This window comes from Halichoeres trimaculatus, unplaced genomic scaffold (genome assembly GCF_033239565.1).
Source record: "Halichoeres trimaculatus isolate MK-OKI-2021-1 unplaced genomic scaffold, fHalTri1.1 fHalTri1_scaffold_24, whole genome shotgun sequence".
Lineage (NCBI taxonomy): Eukaryota > Metazoa > Chordata > Actinopteri > Labriformes > Labridae > Halichoeres > Halichoeres trimaculatus.
The window spans coordinates 9186939-9206685 of record NW_027437202.1 but is presented as its reverse complement, the minus strand read 5'-3'; the positions used below and the strand labels follow the sequence as shown (position 1 = coordinate 9206685).

General features: G+C 51.8%; 2 protein-coding genes across 2 annotated transcripts in view; both read left to right on the top strand.

Annotated features, from left to right (window-relative positions):
- Window positions 1-6878, top strand: part of ahr2 (aryl hydrocarbon receptor 2) — a 30507-nt gene extending 23629 nt beyond the window's left edge. The window contains exons 3-11 of the mRNA XM_074664399.1: window positions 257-417; window positions 494-583; window positions 1713-1839; window positions 1918-2057; window positions 2140-2342; window positions 2479-2588; window positions 2673-2814; window positions 2885-4550; window positions 4676-6878. Coding sequence (XP_074520500.1) covers window positions 257-417; window positions 494-583; window positions 1713-1839; window positions 1918-2057; window positions 2140-2342; window positions 2479-2588; window positions 2673-2814; window positions 2885-4550; window positions 4676-4762 — 2726 coding nt within the window. The 3' untranslated portion in view covers window positions 4763-6878. The remainder of the gene's footprint in view (window positions 1-256; window positions 418-493; window positions 584-1712; window positions 1840-1917; window positions 2058-2139; window positions 2343-2478; window positions 2589-2672; window positions 2815-2884; window positions 4551-4675) is intronic.
- A 1046-nt stretch (window positions 6879-7924) lies between these two features.
- ahr1b (aryl hydrocarbon receptor 1b) lies at window positions 7925-19180 on the top strand. The gene is made up of 11 exons (XM_074664410.1): window positions 7925-8388; window positions 8739-8926; window positions 11084-11199; window positions 13056-13145; window positions 13612-13738; window positions 14126-14262; window positions 15195-15400; window positions 15474-15583; window positions 16376-16517; window positions 16587-17784; window positions 18466-19180. The coding sequence occupies exons 1-11, from the start codon at window positions 8348-8350 to the stop codon at window positions 18598-18600; spliced, it is 2490 nt and encodes an 829-aa protein (XP_074520511.1). The 5' UTR covers window positions 7925-8347; the 3' UTR covers window positions 18601-19180.
- Window positions 19181-19747: the final 567 nt, after the last annotated feature.

The window sequence follows — 19747 nt, the reverse complement described above, 5'->3', positions numbered from 1 at the left end:
AGGAGGACGAGTTCAGAGCGGGGCTGTTGAAAGAGGACAGGAAACATCAGGCTGCTCCACCCTGATAACCAGAGAGATGCTGTGTTCCTCTTTCTGTTTCTCGCTTCACACTTCTGCTTTAAGTCAGAGAAATCAGCGTGAACACAGATTATTAAAGAGCTGCTTTCACTTCTTCTTCTTCTTCTTCTTCTTCTTTGTCGTCGTCTGACCTTTGTTTTTCCTGAACCTGACGATGTGTTTTCCTCCGTCTCCTCAGCCACCATGAAGAAAGGTCAGAACGGCTCCAGCTGGACCAGCGAGCGCAGCCTGATGTTCGGAGGAAACGTCCAGAACGCCGTCCCCCCCACGCCCGCCGCATCCTCCCAGGTGACCTCCATCGATGGCGTCAGCTTCAGTGAAGGAGACCTGCTGCTCCAGGTGAGTCAGGACCCCGTGCGCCTCCTCCACGGAGTGTCTGTTAGCATCACAAACATGACGTGTTTCTGCTCCTCAGGCGCTGAACGGCTTCGTGCTGGTGGTGACGGCTGAGGGATACGTCTTCTACACGTCCCCGACCATCCAGGACTTCCTGGGCTTCCACCAGGTAAACAGAGACACACCTGAGGGATCAGGATCTGTGAAGACCCCAGAGTCCCTCACCCTCGCCCTGAAACACAGACAGACTTTAGAGAGTGAAACAAGCCCACACACACTCACACACACACACACACACACACACTCACACACACACACACACACACACACTCACACACACACACACAGGTCAGAGGGTGAACCACATGTGAGTCATGTGACTGTGTGTGTGTGACACTGTGTGTGTGTTTGTGTGCATGAGAACTGAACCGCTTTGTTGTCTGTGAACTCTTGACTCGTAAACACATCCGTTTGAACCGAGGTCGGAGAAGTCTGCAGCAGTCAGGGGGAGAAAATCAGAAAATGCTTCGCCTGAGGAGAGAGCACGCTGTAAACACACACACACACACACACACACACACACACACAGGTTTTCCACAGCACAGTGTGCAGGCAGGATGCTAATCAGGACAGGAAGTGTTTGAAACTGCAGCTGCTCTGAACCGTTTAATAACCCGTCAGAGACGAACCTGAGCTCCTCTCCGTCCCTGAATCTGCGCCTCCGACCCGCGGCGCTCTCACGTCCTGACTTCAGGCTGTCTTTGAACTCCTCGCAGCCCGGCTGAGCTGACAAAGGAGGTTTTGTTTGGGTTTGTTTGCCGTGGGTTGAGTAACAGAGAGAAGCAGAGAGGTGTGGTTCACTCAGCACCTCCGTCCCTCAGCACAACGGCGTCTCTGTGTTCCCAGCACCGAGTCGCTGCCATTCATCCACCTCGGAGCATTGTTCTCCACCTGTGTGTGTGTGTAAGTGTGTGTGTTTGCACTTGCATCATTGCTCTTGAACGCAGCAGAGCAAACAAAGAGCTGCAGCTCAGCGTCCTCTCAGACTTGTTGCATGTTCGCTGCATCTCAGAGACGATTTCCTCTGCAGCAGGAGGTCGACACCAACGCTCTCACGTCTTATTAAGTTTATTAAACCTGCAGTAAGAGTCTCTGAGCGTCAACATTTTCACTTCTGCAGCCAAGACTCCCAGGCTGAAAGCGCCGCCTCGTGGAGCCGGGCCAGAAACACTCAGACGACACAGAGTGGCTGCTTTGGAAACCACGCTTTAACTCCTGGTTTGGTTTTCTTCTTTCAGTCGGACGTGGTCCATCAGAGCGTGTTCGAGCTGATCCACACCGACGACAGAGCCCAGTTCAGACGGCAGCTCCACTTCGCCTTCAACCCCAACTCCAGCCAGACCAACGGAGGAGCCGACAGCCCCAGTGAGTCCAAACTCCCTCAATGACTCCTCCTTTAACCACTCCTTCCTGCTCGTAAACGTCTCCTCTTTCCTCCGTCAGACGACCAGAGCTCTGCAGAGGTCAGCAGCAACGTGATGACCTACGACCCCAAAGTCATGCCGCCTGAAAACTCCTCCTTCCTGGAGAGGAACTTCTGCTGTCGCTTCCGCTGCCTGCTCGACAACTCGTCAGGCTTCCTGGTAAAAACACAAATATGTTCAGAGTTAGAGAGGATGGAGGGCGAAAGACCAGATCCTCATGAGGTCAAAACTGTGTCCGCAGGCGCTCAACTTCCACGGCCGCCTCAAGTTTGTCCACGGTCAGAACCGCGTGTCCGAGGACGGGACGCTGATTCCCCCGCAGCTCGCTCTGTTCTCCATCGCCACGCCCATGCAGCCGCCGTCCATCCTGGAGATCCGCACCAAGACGGTCATCTTCCAGTCCAAGCACAAGCTGGACTTCACCCCCATGGGCATCGACACCAGGTACACGCAAAAACACACAAAACACTAAACCTGCTCCACGCTAACCCCAGAGTCTGATCCGTCTCCTGATCTGTCTCCTGATCCGTCTCCTGGTCTGTCTCCTGGTCTGTCTCCTGGTCTGTCTCCTGGTCTGCAGGGGGAAGGTGGTCCTGGGCTACAGCGAAGTCGAGCTCTGCATGAAAGGGTCCGGATACAACTTCATCCACGCCGCAGACATGCTGTACTGCGCAGACAACCACGTGAGAAGTGAGTGAAGACGCCGCCACAGAGCGCCGAGCTGAACAGGAAGTTGGCTCTGACTCTGACCCGTCTGTCTCTTTCTGTGCGCAGTGATGAAGACCGGAGAGACCGGATTCACCATCTTCAGGCTCCTGACCAAGAGCGGGGCCTGGGTCTGGGTCCAGTCCAACGCCCGGCTCGTCTTCAAAGGAGGGAAACCGGACTTCATCATCGCCCGGCAGAGACCGCTGACGTGAGTTTTCAGTCAGAGGGCGTCGGCTGAGAGTCTGTGAGTCGTTTCTGAACTTTTCTTCTTCCCGCAGAAACGAGGAAGGCGAGGAGCAGCTCCGTCAGCGCCGCCTGCAGCTGCCGTTCCACTACACCACCGGAGAGGCCGTGCTGTATGACGTGGCCCCGACCTTAGACGTGCCCGACCCGTGCTCCGCCCCCAAGCAGAGGAAGTTAGACAGCTACTCCGTCAGCCCCAACTCCCTGCTGGGCTGCATCCTGAACCAGGACCAGTCCCTCTACTGCCCTTCCAACGATGCCACCGCCCTCAGCTCGCTCAACGACACCGCCTTCAGCGACACGCACGCCACCCTCAGCGTCCCAGGAGACATCTGGTTGGACCCCACGCCCAAACCTGCGGTGGGGAAAACGGAGGGCACGGTCCAGGACATGATCGACGCCCTGCAGCAGATCCTGGAGGAGAAGGACCTGGCGGACGCCCTGGACGTGGCGCCGGACGAGCTGAAGAGCTGGGAGACCACGCTGCTGAAGATGAGCACGCACAGCTGCGAGCTGAACGAAGACCTCAACGACATCCTGAGCAACGACATCCTGTCCTACGTGGAGGAGCAGCTGCAGAGGGAGGGCGGGCTCAAGCTGCCGGACCAGCTGGACGACATCCCCCCCTGCCTGTCCGAACTGGACCTCCAGAACCCGGACCAGGACTTCAGCTGGAGCCTGGAGCCGCAGGGCCAGCTGGTTCTAAACGGGGACCCCATGGTCCCGGAGCAGCAGACCCAGGTCCTGGGCATGATGAAACTGTCCCACATGGATCTTCCTCAGACCAGTCCTCCTGGTCTGAACGGTCCGACTCTGCTGCAGATCAGCTCCCAGCAAAGCGCCCTACAGCTGGGCCCCCCTGGTCCCTTCAACACCGCCATGATGGACCCATGTGGTCCAACCCAGAACCAGCTCAGAACTGTCCCAGTCCCCTCCAAGGAGAGCAGCCTGGGAGGTCTGCCGCTCGGACAAACCAATCAGATCCAGTCCAAACAGATGGCTCCGCCCATCCAGAACCCCCTCCAGATGAGGACCCCCAACCCCACCATCGGCCTCAAGGACCAGAGTCCAGGACCGTCGGTCTTCAGCTTCCAGGGGAACCAGTGGAGCCCGGCTGAGACCTTTTCCCAGAACCTGAACCAGCCGTTCCCCTCAGAGCCGCCCGCCGCCGCCCGCCTTCAGGGACACTTTCCACACCAGAACGGCGAGAGCCAGAGGCCGCCGTGGTCGCTGGAGAAGCAGCTGATCTCCAGCGGACACCAGCAGATGGGCGCCTGCCTCAACCAGATCCCGGGGTTTCAGAGGAACCCGCTTCCTGGAGACATCGCAGGTCAGAACGCCGTCAACAGCATGCCGATGTTCAGGACTCCAGAGACTTCAAACGGGCCTTTTCCTGCGCAGCAGAGCGTGCAGACGCCTCCTCTGGCGCCCACCAGCAGCTGCAGGTTCAGTAACGTCCCTCAGACCGTGCCTGTGAACGGCGTGCACCTCAGCCAGGCGCCGTCCTGTCAGAGACTGAACCCCACCAACACCCAGATCCCCTCCAAGCCCTCCTGCTTCTACCAGGGTCTGCCGGGCGGCGGCTCTGTGCCGGGGATGACCAGCCTGACCAACGGCGGGGAGGCGGCGCTGTCCTGCCAAATCAACGCTGGTCTCATCCCCGGGCAGCAGCAGTTCCTCAACTTCAGTGAACAGACACAGGTGAGACACGGGAGGGTCAGGGGTCAGGGGTCAGGGGTCAGGGGGAGGAGTCAGAGAAGCTCATGTTTGAAATGTTTCCATCCTCTAAAACCTCCTCATCAGGTCTGTCTCTTCCTCCTCCACAGATCAACAACCGTCCAGTCGTCGGGAACGGAGGGTTCCCCTTCTCCTCGCTGCCCAACGGGAACACCTACTACTCAGAGAACAAATAGAAACCAGCCGCTCCGACTCTGACGGCGGAGGATCCAGACTCAGACTGAAAGAGCTGCTGGAGGAGACTCCTGCCTCCAAAAACAAAGAGGAGCGGAGCAGACTGAAGGAGGGCGAGGAGGCGCAGCAGGACGTCTCTGCTCCTCTTTTCTTTTTTTAAAACCCCGAACTGAAGCGAAACCTTTCAGGGTTCAGAGAGCCAGGTCAGGACGAGGATCGAACCAAACCACGAAGAAAGGATGTTGGAGAGCGGTCCAGGAGGATGAACCATGACTCAGCACTTATTTATCTCCCTTTAAAGCGTCGGATCATTGAGGCTCCACACGGTTAACCTGAGTCAGAAAGGGAGGAGGCTCCTGTGAATCCTCCGCCGTCTCTGACGCACAAACACTTTCCCGCCTTCCTCCTGAAGTCCTGCTTCCTGCGTGAGCGCTCAGAAGGATGAAATATACCGACTCCTCTGTCGTTTTGTCTGTTTTTGTCCTTTTGAAAACGCGTTTTCAGTTCATTTCAACTCCTCTCCGTCCCCGTGGGGGGGACTCGCTTCGCAGACAGGGTTTAGAAATAAAAACGCACAAACGCCGTCACAGCTTCGACTTTTTAAACACGCGACGCAAACCGCTGCTTTCGTGCCTCTCTTTATGTCTGTAAAGCATTGAGCCAGTTTCTTCTTCTCTGTAGTTTCCTGTTGTAGGGAAGAAACACTGACGGGGCCTTAAAGTGACTGTCTGAGACTTTAAAGGGACAGTCTGCTGAATTTTAATCATTTCCAACAGCATAAAAAGTGTCTCTGCATTTTATATTTGATATAAACCAAAGTTAAACTCGCCCTCGCCTTATCTTTGCCAAGCCAATCATGGAGATTTTTTGCACTATTCCTTTAAAGTGTTTGCCAAAGCATCGTGAAAAAAAAAAAGTACAATCCATGAATCCTTAAGAAGATTCCCTAAAATAATCCAATTTGCACAAACGAGTTGATTTCAGACTTCAGACAGACCTGATTAGGTTGAAATGTTGTCTTTAATGAACTGAGCTCAGCTTGAATCAGAAACATTCTTTAAAAAATGAGCCGGTGCCTTTGAAAAGGCTTTTTAAGCTTTGATCAGGACCCACGCTCAGCCCCATGTCTGTGAGACTTCCTGTGAGACACCCTGTCCTCATCCTCTCCACATCAAATGTCCGTCCTCGTCCTCTTTTCCGTCTCTCTTTGAGCTTAATTTATCCACGTTCCTGCTCCGACGATGGTCTGGCAGCAAACACAGAAGTAAAACGGTTAAAGGCAGCTATTGTATATTTGAAAAGAGGAGAAAAATGGAAAACACTTCACATGTTCACAAAAACAAACCAGGGGTGGAAACTTCAAGTGCCTTTAAATGGACTTCTGCATGATTGTCTCAAACACGACTCAGCACTTAGAAAAGAAACAGAGCGCGAGCCTCAGAGTGCAGAAACGTGCGTCGCTTCATCCCGTACTGAGCCATGAAACCTGATGTTTGTGTGTGTGTACACAGCACTTCTGTACTTTATCCTGGAGGAACAGCAGCTGGTTTAGAGGCCACCGAGGGTAAAAGTCTGTCCTGAATACCAAAAACAAACTGTGATGCTTTAACTTGCAGGATACCAAAGGGACGAGGCAGAGAGCAGATCTTCAGCTGTGACAGAAATACCGATTCAGACAGCAGCAAACAGACCGGAACGATTGTAGCTGTGGTTTTACTGAACGTGTGATAATCGTGCTGCGTGTCCCTGACAGCAGATCCACCAAACATCATCAGTCAGACCAAAAACCCTCTCAGAGGACAGTCCGTCATGCACGCTCAGTACAAACAAAGCACTTATTGCTCTCCTCTTAAACAGTGCTTTCATCAAAATATGATATAAAATATAAAAATCTTGCTACATGCTTCGAAAATAAAAATAGTGTTTGTACTTATTATACTTTTATTTTTCAAACCCCAGGAAGCCATGGCTCCAAATTGCAGTATCTTTGTGTACCTGTACATAAATATATATATTTGTTTTCTTTTTCATATTTTGTGTATTTTTATGTCATTTTGCCTTAACTTACTCATGCCTATCTTTTTTGTACATTTTCTGCACAGCATATCAAAATGTAATCTCTCCTTATGTTTTTTTTGTAATTCATTTTATCATATTGTGGATTTTGCCGTCAATATTTTGTCTCTAACAGTGTATGAGTGTTTGAGTCAATCCTTTAATGCTGACTATATTAAAGGTGATCTGATCACACAGTCCTGTGCTTCAAATGAGTTTCTGAAAATATAATCTCTTTTTTTTTTATATTATTTTATTTTTTATTTATTTTATTTTTTTGCATTTAAGAATTTTAATTTTTTTCCACTGGATTTTTAATGGTAAAATAATAGGACATAATGGGACTTTATTATGGATTATCTAAGAGTGTAATGATTCAATATCTCCACTAGATGGCAGTGTAACGCCATTTATCCTGTACCACAACAAACTGCCTCTATAGATATTTTAGATTTTATAAAATATATTTTGTCACATTATTTTGTGAACATGAATTCTTTGGTTTAAAAAAATAGCGTTTTATGAAAAAAATAACGGTTAAATGTTAATTTTTGACTACGTCATCTCTGACCCTGCGGCTGCGCGCGCCTGTTTGAGGACGGTGTTTCGGTTCAACGAGTGACCCTGTTAATCTCGCCTAAGATAGGAGTAAGATACGGCGACAGAAATTTAGTCAAAAAAGATATTCTATCAATATATTTCGACGTTTAAACGAAAATATCAGTGATAGACATTTAATTATGTTCCTGTCTATCGTATTTCCGCTTTTAAAAGCTGCTGTAACTTCGAAAACCAAAGTGCGTTTGACTGAAAGTCGCCAGTTTGTAACGGTCTCTGTTTGAGCTGAAACACCTAGTCGATGTAGGTGTTTCAGCGAACGAAGATTTGAGAACGAAGATTTTACTCAGTTATTTTCTTGTTTTTTACTTGAATTTGAGTTTAAACACTTTGAAAATTTAACTAATAGTTTTTTGAATTTAAAGAGGTTAAAAAAAAACCGTTAATTTGAATTTCAACCGCTATTTTTCAGACGTCACCTTTGGCCTCCTGCGCGTGCGCGAAATCAGTGCCCAGGAAGCGCGCTCCTGAGCCCTGAGTCCGAGGAGGAGGAGGAGGAGGAGGAGGAGAAGAGAGGAGGAGGCAGAGAGGACTGGAGGTCGGTTTAACTTTTAAACGGGTGTGTTATCGTTATTTCTGAGGCTTTGTTCTCAGGATGTGAGTTTCTGAATGAGTGGTTTTGTCTCGGCTCCGCGGAGGAGATAAACGAAGCGGTAGAAACGAGCGTAACTCCGGCGATGATCCCGGCGTTAAGCTTCACTGCGTACTGTACTTCACTGTATTTAGAGCTCCAGCGTCTGTTTACTGCCTCTCTGCTCCCGGTAACGCTTTTAAAAACCAATTTGAGACCAGTTTAAAACCAGTTTGAAGAAGAGTTTACGGTTTGTATGTGCTGCTGCTGCTCCTACTGGATCCTACTGTCCGCGGCTGCTCCTAGTTGATGGATTTCCTCCACATTCACTGTGAATAACAACATGTATGCAGGACGAAAGAGGAGAAAACCAGCTCAGAAGGGGTAAGTTATGGATTATTATCGTTAATTAACTTATTAATAGTGGTTTAATGGGAGGAGACCAAGCAGGGAGGGTCCCTGGAGGTGACAGGCTGCTCATTTATCACCAATCATGGAGTCACACAATCATTTACATGCAAAGTCTGACTCTTTAATGTGTGTTTAAAGTCATTATTCAATCAGCTGAAGCCTAATGTAAACATGAAAACTGTCAGATTCATTTTATTGATGTGTTGTTCGTAGAGCATCCCTCCCTGACCACACAGGATTTGACCCGTGTATTTACCCTGGGTTAGCATCAGTCATGATGCCTTTATAAAACTCTGTTACATCTCCATCACCTCCACATTCAGGCTCAAACCAGCCCCAGCTGAAGGCGCCAAGTCCAACCCGTCCAAACGCCACCGAGACCGCCTGAACTCAGAGCTGGACCGGCTCGCCAGCCTCCTGCCGTTCCCTGAAGATGTCATCTCCAGCCTGGACAAACTCTCCATCCTCAGGCTCAGCGTCAGCTTCCTGCGCACCAAGAGCTTCTTCTCAGGTACTGTGGCTCTGTGAGGCCCCCCTGTGAGTATCATCGCAAGTAAAACTGGTCTGTGTCACTCTCTGTCTCCTGAAGCTCTGAAACAGCTTTTTCACACCTCACACTGAACCTGCGGACACAGAGGAGGAAACAGACAGGGTGTAAGGTTTGGTAAAGAGGAGAGGAGGTCAGAGGGAGTTTCAGCCAGGTGTGAAAACACATCAGAGACGCTAAAACAGAAAGAGAGGCTGAAACAAACCTGAAGCACTTCATCGTAACGGTTCGGTCCGGACGGTCTGTGCCTGGGGCTGTGTTTGAGGAGCAGCTGAGGAGCCGAGGATTGGCTTTATTAGGGAGTTAGAGGCTTAGAGGCGCAGCAGATGGATTTGGAGATGTAGATGTGTGTGTGTGTGTTTTGTATGTGTGTGTGATTAGCTGATTATACGTCGAACAACAACAACAACAAACGTCCTGAGTCCAGGAGACAGATCTGTGTCAAAGAGCATGAACCGTGTTCGACCCCCTCTCCTCCCTGCGTCTTAACTCAGCCCTAACGTATTGTAGGTCAGGTCCCCTCGCCCGTGGCCATAAGTCGACCCTGTCCCAAAGCCTCAGCCGCGCCGTAATGTAGGTCTGAAGCGACTGCTGCTGTACAGCCACAGAGAGAGGAGGTGGGAGGAGATGAAAGCCTCTGAGAATAAAAACACGGCGGGATAATCCACTCACGACCGCTTTACAGACTGTTTGAAGACGGACGGGGGGAGGTGGGCGCCCACTCCTCAACTTTTGACTCCTGTAACCTCGGAGAAACCTGTGTTTGAGGGTTTTCTCCTCTTTTAAGGTACGGCTGTCCTCTACGGGGACGGTGTTTGTGCTCTGGGTGCTGAGGGAGGATTAGGTGAGGTCACACACACACAGAGCAGCTCCTCCACTCCCTCTGCTGCTGCTGCCTCCATCAGATGTTCCTCCTCCTCTTATTGTGCTGGTCATACTGGTGTGTTCCCAGTGTGTGTGTGTGTGTGTATTAGTCCACATCTGTCGTCATGTGCAGCCATCTGCCGAGCGTTGACGTGAACTTACGTAACGCTGAGTTTCTGTCGGAGCAGACACAGCTCAGAAACAGGAGGATCACGACCACAGATAATAACACGGGTGATTCAGGCCTCCGTGGTTTTCCTCCTCCTCCTCCGTGGGGGTGATGGAGGTGATGGGGGTTGGCGTGCTGGATTAGACGGCTGATCAATCAGCTGCTGACGTGTTAGGCCTCCTTATGTTGAACCAAACTTTGTCAGAGTGATATTTGTTTTACTTCTCCTCCTCCTGTTTCCTCCCCGTGTTTGTGAAACGACTGAAGCGTCTGTTGTGATGTTTTTATCTGCTGTTTGTCCTCCTCCTCCTCCTCTCGGTCGCCTCGGGGTGTTTCTTCTTGCCGGCGGCTCCCGTTCATGATGTCAGGGCGCAGAGCACCCCTCCACCTCCACCTCCACCTCCACCTCCTCCAGCTTTAATAATTGATGGTGGACATGCTTTAGCTGCTCGGTCTGTGAGCTTCCACGTCGCGGCGTGCAGAGGGTTTGTCTCACAAACGACACAACAGAACAGAAAGCAACCACAAACAGGCTGTCCACGCCACGTATCGTGGTTACTTTCTGTCTCAGGCCATTAGCGGTGAGGCCGCCGCGCACAAAGCCTCCATTAATGTAAATAAAGAGATCCGATGGGGCTGTATTGATCCCCGTTTGGAATTTGGGTCGCGATCAGGAGGAGCCGTTTGTGTCCGTCGACCTTTGGCTCTGCGTATTGTGCGCGGCGCTCAGAGACTTCCTCTTCCATTAACGTCTGTGGAGCTGCCTCAGAAGAGCTCTTTGTCTCCGTCAGACCACTGGCTCAGACTTCAGCAGCGAGGTCAGAGGCTCAGAGCCGGCCTCCCTGTTTTTGTCTCCAGGTCAGAGGTCACCACGAAGCCCCTCTGGGCTGTTTTGTCTGCGTGAGTGTCGGGGAGATGCTGCAGTCACAATAACCGTCAATAAACTTTGATGAGGACGGTTTTTACGGCGTGTTTTCAGCATTACTCAATGAGTCAGAAAAGCTGATCAGCGTGAGTCCAGCTCTGTGTGGAGGTGTCAAAGGATGATTGTGCTTGAACGTCTCCCTCTGTGTCTCCTCTCTCTGCAGTGGCTCTGAAGAACGGGCTGTCCAACGGCATCAACAAGAGCAGCGATCACGCCGCCGACAGCGCCACGTCAGGACATGTGGACGGGCGCGTACCTGAGGGCGAGCTGCTGCTGCAGGTGAGCATGAGCCGGCGTAGAGGAACACACACACATCAGGACGGGCCTGTTGTTGTGGTTGCCTCTGTGAATCCACACCTGTATCGATCCCAGAGGAGTTAACGGGTCAGTGCGGCGCTGAAGACTCAGGGATGTGTCGGCGTGGAGCTTCCTGTTCAGCTGCTCTCTGCCATTACAGACACCCAGCCATGAATTATACAGAGACATCCATTATTGAAGGGAGGGGGTGAGGATGGAGGCTCTGAGTGTGTGTGTGTGTGTGTGTGTGTGTGTGTGTGTGTGTGTGTGTGTGTGTGTGTGTGTGTGTGCAGCATCTCGAACCTTGGATGTTTCCTCTCTGAGCAGCTGATGTGAGTCAGAAAGCGCTGGTTCGAGGAGCTCGCTCAGACTCAGGGAGGTTTCCTGTGTGTGCTCGCTGCGTTTGACACACACACACACTTACACACACACTCACACACACAGAGTCTCAGGAGAGTGAGAGGTTGACTGAACATGAGAGGTAGAGGGATGTGTTTGTGCCGACAGATGAACACTACAGTAAATATTTATACACACTGCCTGTATGTGGCTCCACCGTGTGCGCTCATGTGTGTCACATACGTGTAGCGTGGGGCGCGGCTGCTCACACGCTGGAGGATGCAGATTTTGGAGGATCAGGAGAGGAGATTTGTCTGCTCCGCGCCGTGCAGCGTGAATAATTTAGCGGCGTTTTTCCTGTCATGTGATGGATTTGGAAAAACGATTAATCAGGCGATTATTTTATCGATTAATCGACTAATCTCACGATTAATTGGACGATTAGTCTAACAATCATTTTTCTGTTGTTCAATTATTTTAAAACCATAATGTTTCCCAAATAAATGCCAAAATGATCTCTCTCATAACAGAGTTTATTAAACAACACTGTTTTGCACAGCAAAATGCAAAATATAGAATAAAATGATAAAAAATAAAAAGGCCAGTCTGTTTACTCTTACAGTCCAATAGGGCTGCAACTGACGATTATTTTTTAAGTCGATTAATCTATCGATTATTTTTTCGATTAGTCGATTAATCGCGTTTATTTTGTGTTTCAACCTTTAAAATGTGCAGACCTTTATAATCTAACCTGTGTGTTTCATTTTCACTGTGTTTACCCAGAGTTAGGTTCTCACCTCTGATTGGTCAGCCCTGTGTCATGTTTGTTTGTTTGTTTGTCTTTATTTCATTCATTAAGACATAAAAAAATATAAGTACTATACAAAAAAAAAGCACTCTAACTAAATGAAGCAGGTAACGAGGAAATTTCATTGTTATTTACAGTGTTTATTAGTGACTTTGTTCTTGTTTTCTAATGTTTATTTGTTTATTGAGGCTTTGCTCTCTGTATGATCCCGCCTGACTCTCTCCCAGCTCTTCAAAACATCGCGTTAAGTTTCCTTTCTTTACATGCGTTACTTCCACTTCGCTCATGCCCCTCCTCCATCAGATAAATGTCCTCTCTTTTCTAAAGTTAGGGGAGTTTTGACTCTAGTTTGTGGCTCAGATCCTGAAAAACTGTCTGTAACAGAGAGTGAAGGAGACTCTCTAAATCAGGTTATCAGACGCTAAACTCCGGGAGCTGTCAGGCTGTCCAAGCCGGAGATGCAGAGCCTCCGTCAGCACACAGCGCTCTCTGGGAGTGGAGATTTCTCCTCATCAATATTCCTCACGTATGAACTTAGTGATCTTTTCCCATAAAAGTATCAACAATAAAAACAATAATGTGACAAATTTTTATCGTCGACTAATCGCTGCAGCCCTTGTGTTCATCCTCACCTCCACCCCCTGAAATCAGCTGATTAACGTCACACTGAGCGCCTGTTTCCTCCCTGCAGGCGCTGAACGGCTTCGTCCTGGTGGTCACCGCCGAGGGAGTCATCTTCTTCTGCTCCCACACCATCCAGGACTACCTGGGCTTCCACCAGGTAACACTCTCTGTAGATCACAGGCTCTGATTATTCACTTATCGACCTGACGCTCGTCTCAGCTGGTTTAACGAACCGGCGAACGAGCCGTCACCGCTAACGGAGCGTTTGGAAACTGTGAGATCTGAGTGTCAGCAGCTCCTGTAACACCTTTAAAACACACAAACACACACACACACACACACACACACACACACCAGAGCAGAGACACTCTCAGGAACATGCAGACTCTTTTTGGTGACCTGGGTCTGACCCCCAGGGAGGCTGGTCCCACGCTGGTCCCCAGCCAGGTCATGCTGGGTCTGGACCTCAGGGTCACAGCAGGTTCCTGGCTCTGGCTCAGCCCTTGATTTCTTTTGGCTCCACATCAAGCCCCCCCTGGTCTCCTGACTCCTCCCTCTCCTCCTGCAGCTCCAGCTGTTTGTTTCCTCCTGCTTTAACCTTTATTCATACCTGTCCCCCTCAGACCGACGTGATGCACCAGAGCGTGTTCGAGCTGATCCACGCCGAGGACCAGCAGGAGTTCAGGAGGAACCTGCACTGGGCCCTCAACCCCCCCGCCGGCCCCGACCCGCCTACAGACGCCTCCACAGGTCTGTGAGCCGGAGACCACCCAGAATCCCTCAGCTGTTGATCCACCTGAGCCGGGCTGAGCCGCGTCTCGCTCCAGTAATGAGTCTGGGAGAGCGCGCTCACGTGGCGTCAGGAAACACACCTTTCTGATTGGTCGGCGTGTTTTTGACAGTTTACTGACCCGAGGTCGGAGCAGGGACAGGAAGAGGTGACCTTTAACTGAGGCCTCCTGAGATGAGCACACACTCACCCTGTGCAAACACACACACACGCCTGTCAGAGTGCATTAAGCGAGGGTCACACACACACACAGAGTCATGGTGAAGGTGACATCAGCTGAGTGTTATGCAGCAGAAACAGCACACACACACTCTTGACTCTGTATAATGGTGTTTTATCGTCCTCAGATGGCGAGTCGGCGGCGGCGGCGTCCTGCCTGGTGAGCCTGGGCCCTGACCAGCTTCCTCCTGAGAACTCGGCCTTCCTGGAGCGAGGGTTCGTCTGCCGCTTCCGCTGCCTGCTGGACAACTCCTCGGGTTTCCTGGTGAGTCTGAAACCACCGTTACACAAACCTTCATGCGTCGTCGGGGCCGCGGGCAGAATGGCGTGCCACCTCAGACTCCTCCAGGGATCAGAAGCCACCATTTACTCCTGTAATCCGTCTTAAGAGAGCCTCGGGGTCGTGGGGAAAAGGGTTTTAATCCTCCCTCCACCGAGAGGAGCCGCAGCAGAGGGGAAACTTGCTTAGTCAGAGACGGGAGCTCCAAAGCAGCCGCTGCGACTTCCACTAAGATTATTAGCCTCATCAGGAGGACGACGTCTCAGAAAATCCCTGGAAGCTGCTGGGAAACAGGGGAAGGGTCTCATGAGCAAGGCAGCTCAGCCCCAGTGTGGTCTAACTGTTTCTTTATGAGGCAAAGTCAGACATCTGTCGTCCTTCTCGTGGTCGTTCTGTCTTCATAACGTCCCTCAGCTCCCAAACGGTCGCAGCAGAGGTCTGGGGTCTGAGGAGTCCTGGTGTTGACCCGAGCTCCCTCCGTGTGTTTGCGTGAGCAGTAAGCCAGGTCCCTGCTCCTGTCCACTGGACACTATGGCTTTGTTTTAGTAATCCCTCCTGCTATTCAGGGCTAGATTCCTGACATCATGGCCGCCGGCCTTAAACCCACCAAGGTCAATTAAGCAGAGCTACCAGAGGAGGTGGGGTCCTCACACCAGGTGGGGACGGGGGTTAGAGGAGGACAGGAGCAGGAGGAGTCCTCCAGCTCCATCTCCATGAGTCATGTGACCACAGGGCGAGGAGCTGGAGGGTTTCCAGGCAGAGACACGAGCCGAGCAGTCAGTTTACCGTCTGTTTACCGTCTGTTTACCGTCTGTTTACCGTCTGTTTACCGTCTGTTTACCGTCTGTTTACCGTCACTGAAGTGTGATTAGTGTCTGCAGCTCACAGCAAGAGAAACTTTCCTCTCTTCCTCTCAGGCGCTGAACATCCAGGGTCGTCTGAAGTTCCTGCACGGTCAGAGCCGCCGTGACTCCAACAACGAGGGCAGCTCTCCTCCTCAGCTCGCCCTCTTCGCCATCGCCACGCCCCTGCAGCCTCCAGCCATCCTGGAGATCAGGACCAGGAACATGATCTTCAGGACCAAACACAAGCTGGATTTCACCCCCATGGCCTGTGACGCAAAGTACGAGTCGTCTCGCTGTCGCTGCCTCTGATGGCGTGTGTTGGTGGCGCTCTAAGTTTTGCTTCTGTTTCAGGGGGAAGATCGTGCTGGGGTACACGGAGGCGGAGCTGAGGGTCCGAGGGTCAGGGTACCAGTTCATCCACGCCGCTGACATGCTGTACTGCGCCGAAAACCACGTCAGGAGTGAGTCACACACAGGAAACAAGAAAACAATGTGTGTGTGTGTGTGTGTGTGTGTGTGTGTGTGTGTGCAGCTGATGGAGGAGATCTCCCAGTGTGAGTCAAGTGTCCTACTTAGCTCGTGTACCGAATGACCCGGTTAGCCGTAACCATGGCGCCCAACGCTTTGCTACCACACTCGCATGAACATGAACACACTGTCAGTGTGTGGTCATGCATGCAGGAGCAGAAACACATGTGAACATATTTGGAAACATACATGATCAGCTCGCTCTGATGCCCGCTCAGGTTTCCTGACGGCGTCACAGGCGTGCAGTAAAGTGTGATGTCACGTGCACGCTGAGCTCCGCCCAGAAACAGGAGTGACCCTGAGGATGAATCAATCACTCAGAGTAAATAGCACAACAAAGATTACCCAGCATGCACCATGTTTGGTCCATTTTGGTCTGGACTGGATCCAGATTCTGAGTGGGACACGGGTCGAGACGATGAGAGCGGCGCCGCGAGTGTGAGTCCGTCTCTCTGCACCTGAGAGTCTGAAAACCAGACGGCAACAAAACATGGACACACACAGCATGGGGCCGTGGAGTGTGTGTGTGTGTGTGTGTGTGTGTGTGTGTGTGTGTGTGTGTGTGTGTGTGTGTGTGTGTAAACACTCCTCCTAACATGTACCCAAAGTGAACATCAGCACGCCCGGCTGAGCAGACGCAGCGTGAGAGCGCAGCACACACACACTCACTCACACACACACACACACACACACACACACTCTAACGTCTGGTCTGGTGTCCCCAGTGATAAAGACGGGCGAGAGCGGCCTCACCGTCTTCCGGCTCCTCACCAAGGACAACCGCTGGAAGTGGGTCCAGGCCAACGCCAGACTGGTCTACAAGAACGGGAAACCGGATTACATCATCGCCACGCAGAGACCGCTAGTGTGAGTGCTCAGAGTCCAGGTCCCTGATCCAGCTCTGACGGGTCTCAGCTCACTGTTTGTCCTCCACAGGGACGAGGAGGGCGGCGAGCACCTGAGGAAGCGGTCCATGCACCTCCCCTTCACCTTCGCCACAGGGGAGGCGCTGCTCTACCAGACGGGCTACCCGCTGCACGGCTTCCCCGACCCTGGCCAGGGGAAGACCAAAGGCAGCAAGTCCAAGAAGGGCAAACTGGACAAGAGATCCTCCGACGAGCTGGACCCCAAGTCCCTGCTGGGGGCCCTGATGAGCCAGGACGAGTCCGTGTACGTGTGCCAGCCCGAGGTCGAGCCCAGGATGAGTTTCAGCAGCAGCCTCTTCAGCGGGGACGCTTTAGGGGACGGCTGGGGCGTGGCGTCAGACCGGGAGCTGGAGAGGAGCAGCGTCAGGTCCAGTTTCGATCCTCTCCTGGCGACTCTGGACTCTCTGTCTCTGGACTCTGAGGAGCCGTGCTCCAACAGCGAGCTCTTCAGCGCCCTGGAGAACCTGGGCCTGAACGCCGAGGACCTGGAGCTGCTGCTGCTGGACGAGAGGATGATCCAGGTGGAGCTGGACCCCAACCACATCCCCTCGCTCAGCGACATGCTCACCAACAACGAGATCCTCTCCTACATCCACGACTCCCTGGAGAGCAGGACCAACGCCGAGGAGCACGGCGGTGCCACGCCGCTTTCCCAGGACGGAGTTACAGCCGCCGCCTGCAGGACGCCGCCCATCACGCAGCTGTCGCAGCAGATGCAGCAGCACATCAGAGCTGAAGGGACTCATCCAGAAAACTCCCATCATCCCCCGCTGCTCAAAGCCTCACCGCTCAACGGGGACCACCGAAACCTCCTGCACCTGAGCCAGCAGTGGCAGCTCCAGCAGGACCAGCTCAACGGGTCCTACGCTGCCAACGGACACTTCCTGCCGAGTGTGGAGGTCAGCTACACGGGTTTCAACGCCTCTAACGCCCACACGAGGAGCGCCACGCTGAACGGCGACGGCTTCTGTCACTACCAGGTGAGCAGCTCGCCGTCCTACGAGCTGCAGGATCTTCAGAGACGCCAGCACCCGCAGCAGCTCCTGGACCAGGTCCCGTCCCACGTCGGCGGGTCCCAGGGTCCCGCTCAGACCTCTGCGCTGGAGCTGGAGCAGATACTGGGTCTGTCCCCGCCACAGCACGGCCTGCCGTCTCTGGAGGCCTACGGCGTGTTCAACAGCACGGGGCCGGACTCCAGCCACAGCAAGGTAAGACCCAGAGTCCGGTCTAAACCACTAAGACCATCAAAACCATTAACACAGAGATTAGCTTTAGGGGACCGAGCAAGCGGCTCAGAGAGAAACCGCCGTGATGACACGGGTCAGAGCAGAGCAGGATCCAGGCTCCAGGAGCCAAAAGATTCCCATCAGACAGAGTTTAGAGCAGGAACTCCGCGGCGCCGTGCTCCTCCAGGCGTGAGGAGCGCGGCCGGCGTTTGTGGGGAAAAACAAACTCACACAGCGACAAAGCAGAAAGGACAGAGAGGAGCGACAGGGGATGAAACAGCAAAGAGGCAGCAGTGAGAAAGAGTACAATCATGAATAGAATAAGGTCGGGACGGGCGCAGAGATGGTCGACCCCGGCGGGCATCCATTCATCCCCGCCCCATTCAGCCGCCACTGTTATTCTTCAGGGTCAGCGGCTGAGGCTGAGAGAGAAACACAGGCAGGCTGGTCAGCCAAGCATGAGCAGCGCTGACCTACAATTTGACTGTCATCATTACCTAATGCTGTGAACGCAGGGCGGAGAGCCGGGGGAGGTGCAGGGGGAGGCTATTCTGGGCTCAGATCTGATCCGGCTCCGTGGCTCCTCTTCAGGGGGAGAAAGGAGCTGATGCTTTCACAGAAACGTGACCACGATGAAAACTAACTCCTGTTTTTCTCTTTCAGCTGGAGAGCGGCTGCCTCCTCAGCGCCGCCAACGCCGCGTACATCCGCACGTGTCTGATCCCCAACGGGAACGAAGGCGTCCCGGAAGGACTCTCCGCCCTGCAGGACCCTCAGAAGTCCGGGTTCTTCCTCTGAGAGGAGGCGAGGAGCAGGTACAGACGCAGAGGAGACGATAAACGTTGAGCACTTAGAGATGTGTGTTTTTTACCTGTGAAGGAGAAAAACTCTGATTAGCATCGCGTCACACGGAGGATGTTTACAGTCGGTTTAATCTCACCCTTCATGATGCATTATCAAGGAACCCTGGGACGTGAAGCTGCTGACTCCTCACCAAAGACTCACAGCTTCTCTTTCAATCCAGGGTTTGTGTTTCTGATAAAGAAAAGTGAAATGTTGGAAACCAGCTGCTCCCTCCTTCCTCTGCATCGATTATTTATGCTCCGTGTTTGTTTGTCACTTAGACCTGTAGGTAGGAGACCTGTAGGGTCCGTAGGTGTTTGTCTGGTGTGTCAACAAAGAGCATTTCATCCTGACCATGAGATTTAACCTCCTCCTCCGCCCTGATGGAGGTTTACATGACGCTGTGCACTTACATGTTCCTGCTCCGTACGTCAGCCACTCTGAAATATCAGGGGATCATTCGTTCATTTCGTATTTGTTTTATAATCCAAAATCAGGAAACAGATAACGACTTGCTATTCAATTTCTCGTTTTCAAATCAAAAATCAGAAAACAAATAACGGGCTATTTTTCGCTGTTTTGATTTTGTTTTGAGATTAAAATTAGAATATGAGAGAGTGGAATTATCACAGGATTTTTAATCTGTGTATGGTTTCGTTCTTTCGTTATTCTGATACAAAACAAAATCAAAAAAATGAAAAACTGACTTGTTTTTTTGTTTTTCTGTTTTAAAACCAAAACAGAAAAACACGGTTTAAAAAACGAAGAAACAAAAAATAATGAAAGATTGTGTCAAAATTGTTTGTGTGATATTTTGATTTTAAATGTGAACATCTTTATATAAAAATTAGACAAATAACTCACATTGAAGGTTTATACAGACAGCCTTAAGACTCTTTCACCGCCACAGAAGCACTTTGGTTAATCCGATGTGCGCTGATCAGTTTCATGACTTTGATCAGGGCGCTAAATTCGTAGACCAGGCGCAAACGCAGGCGCACCTACCCTGCACCAGCCCTCGCCTTGAGGACAGGGTGTGAGCGGCGCACTCTGCAAGTTTCCTGCAGTGCCAAGAGAGGCGAGCGCTGTTTTCACCAATCAA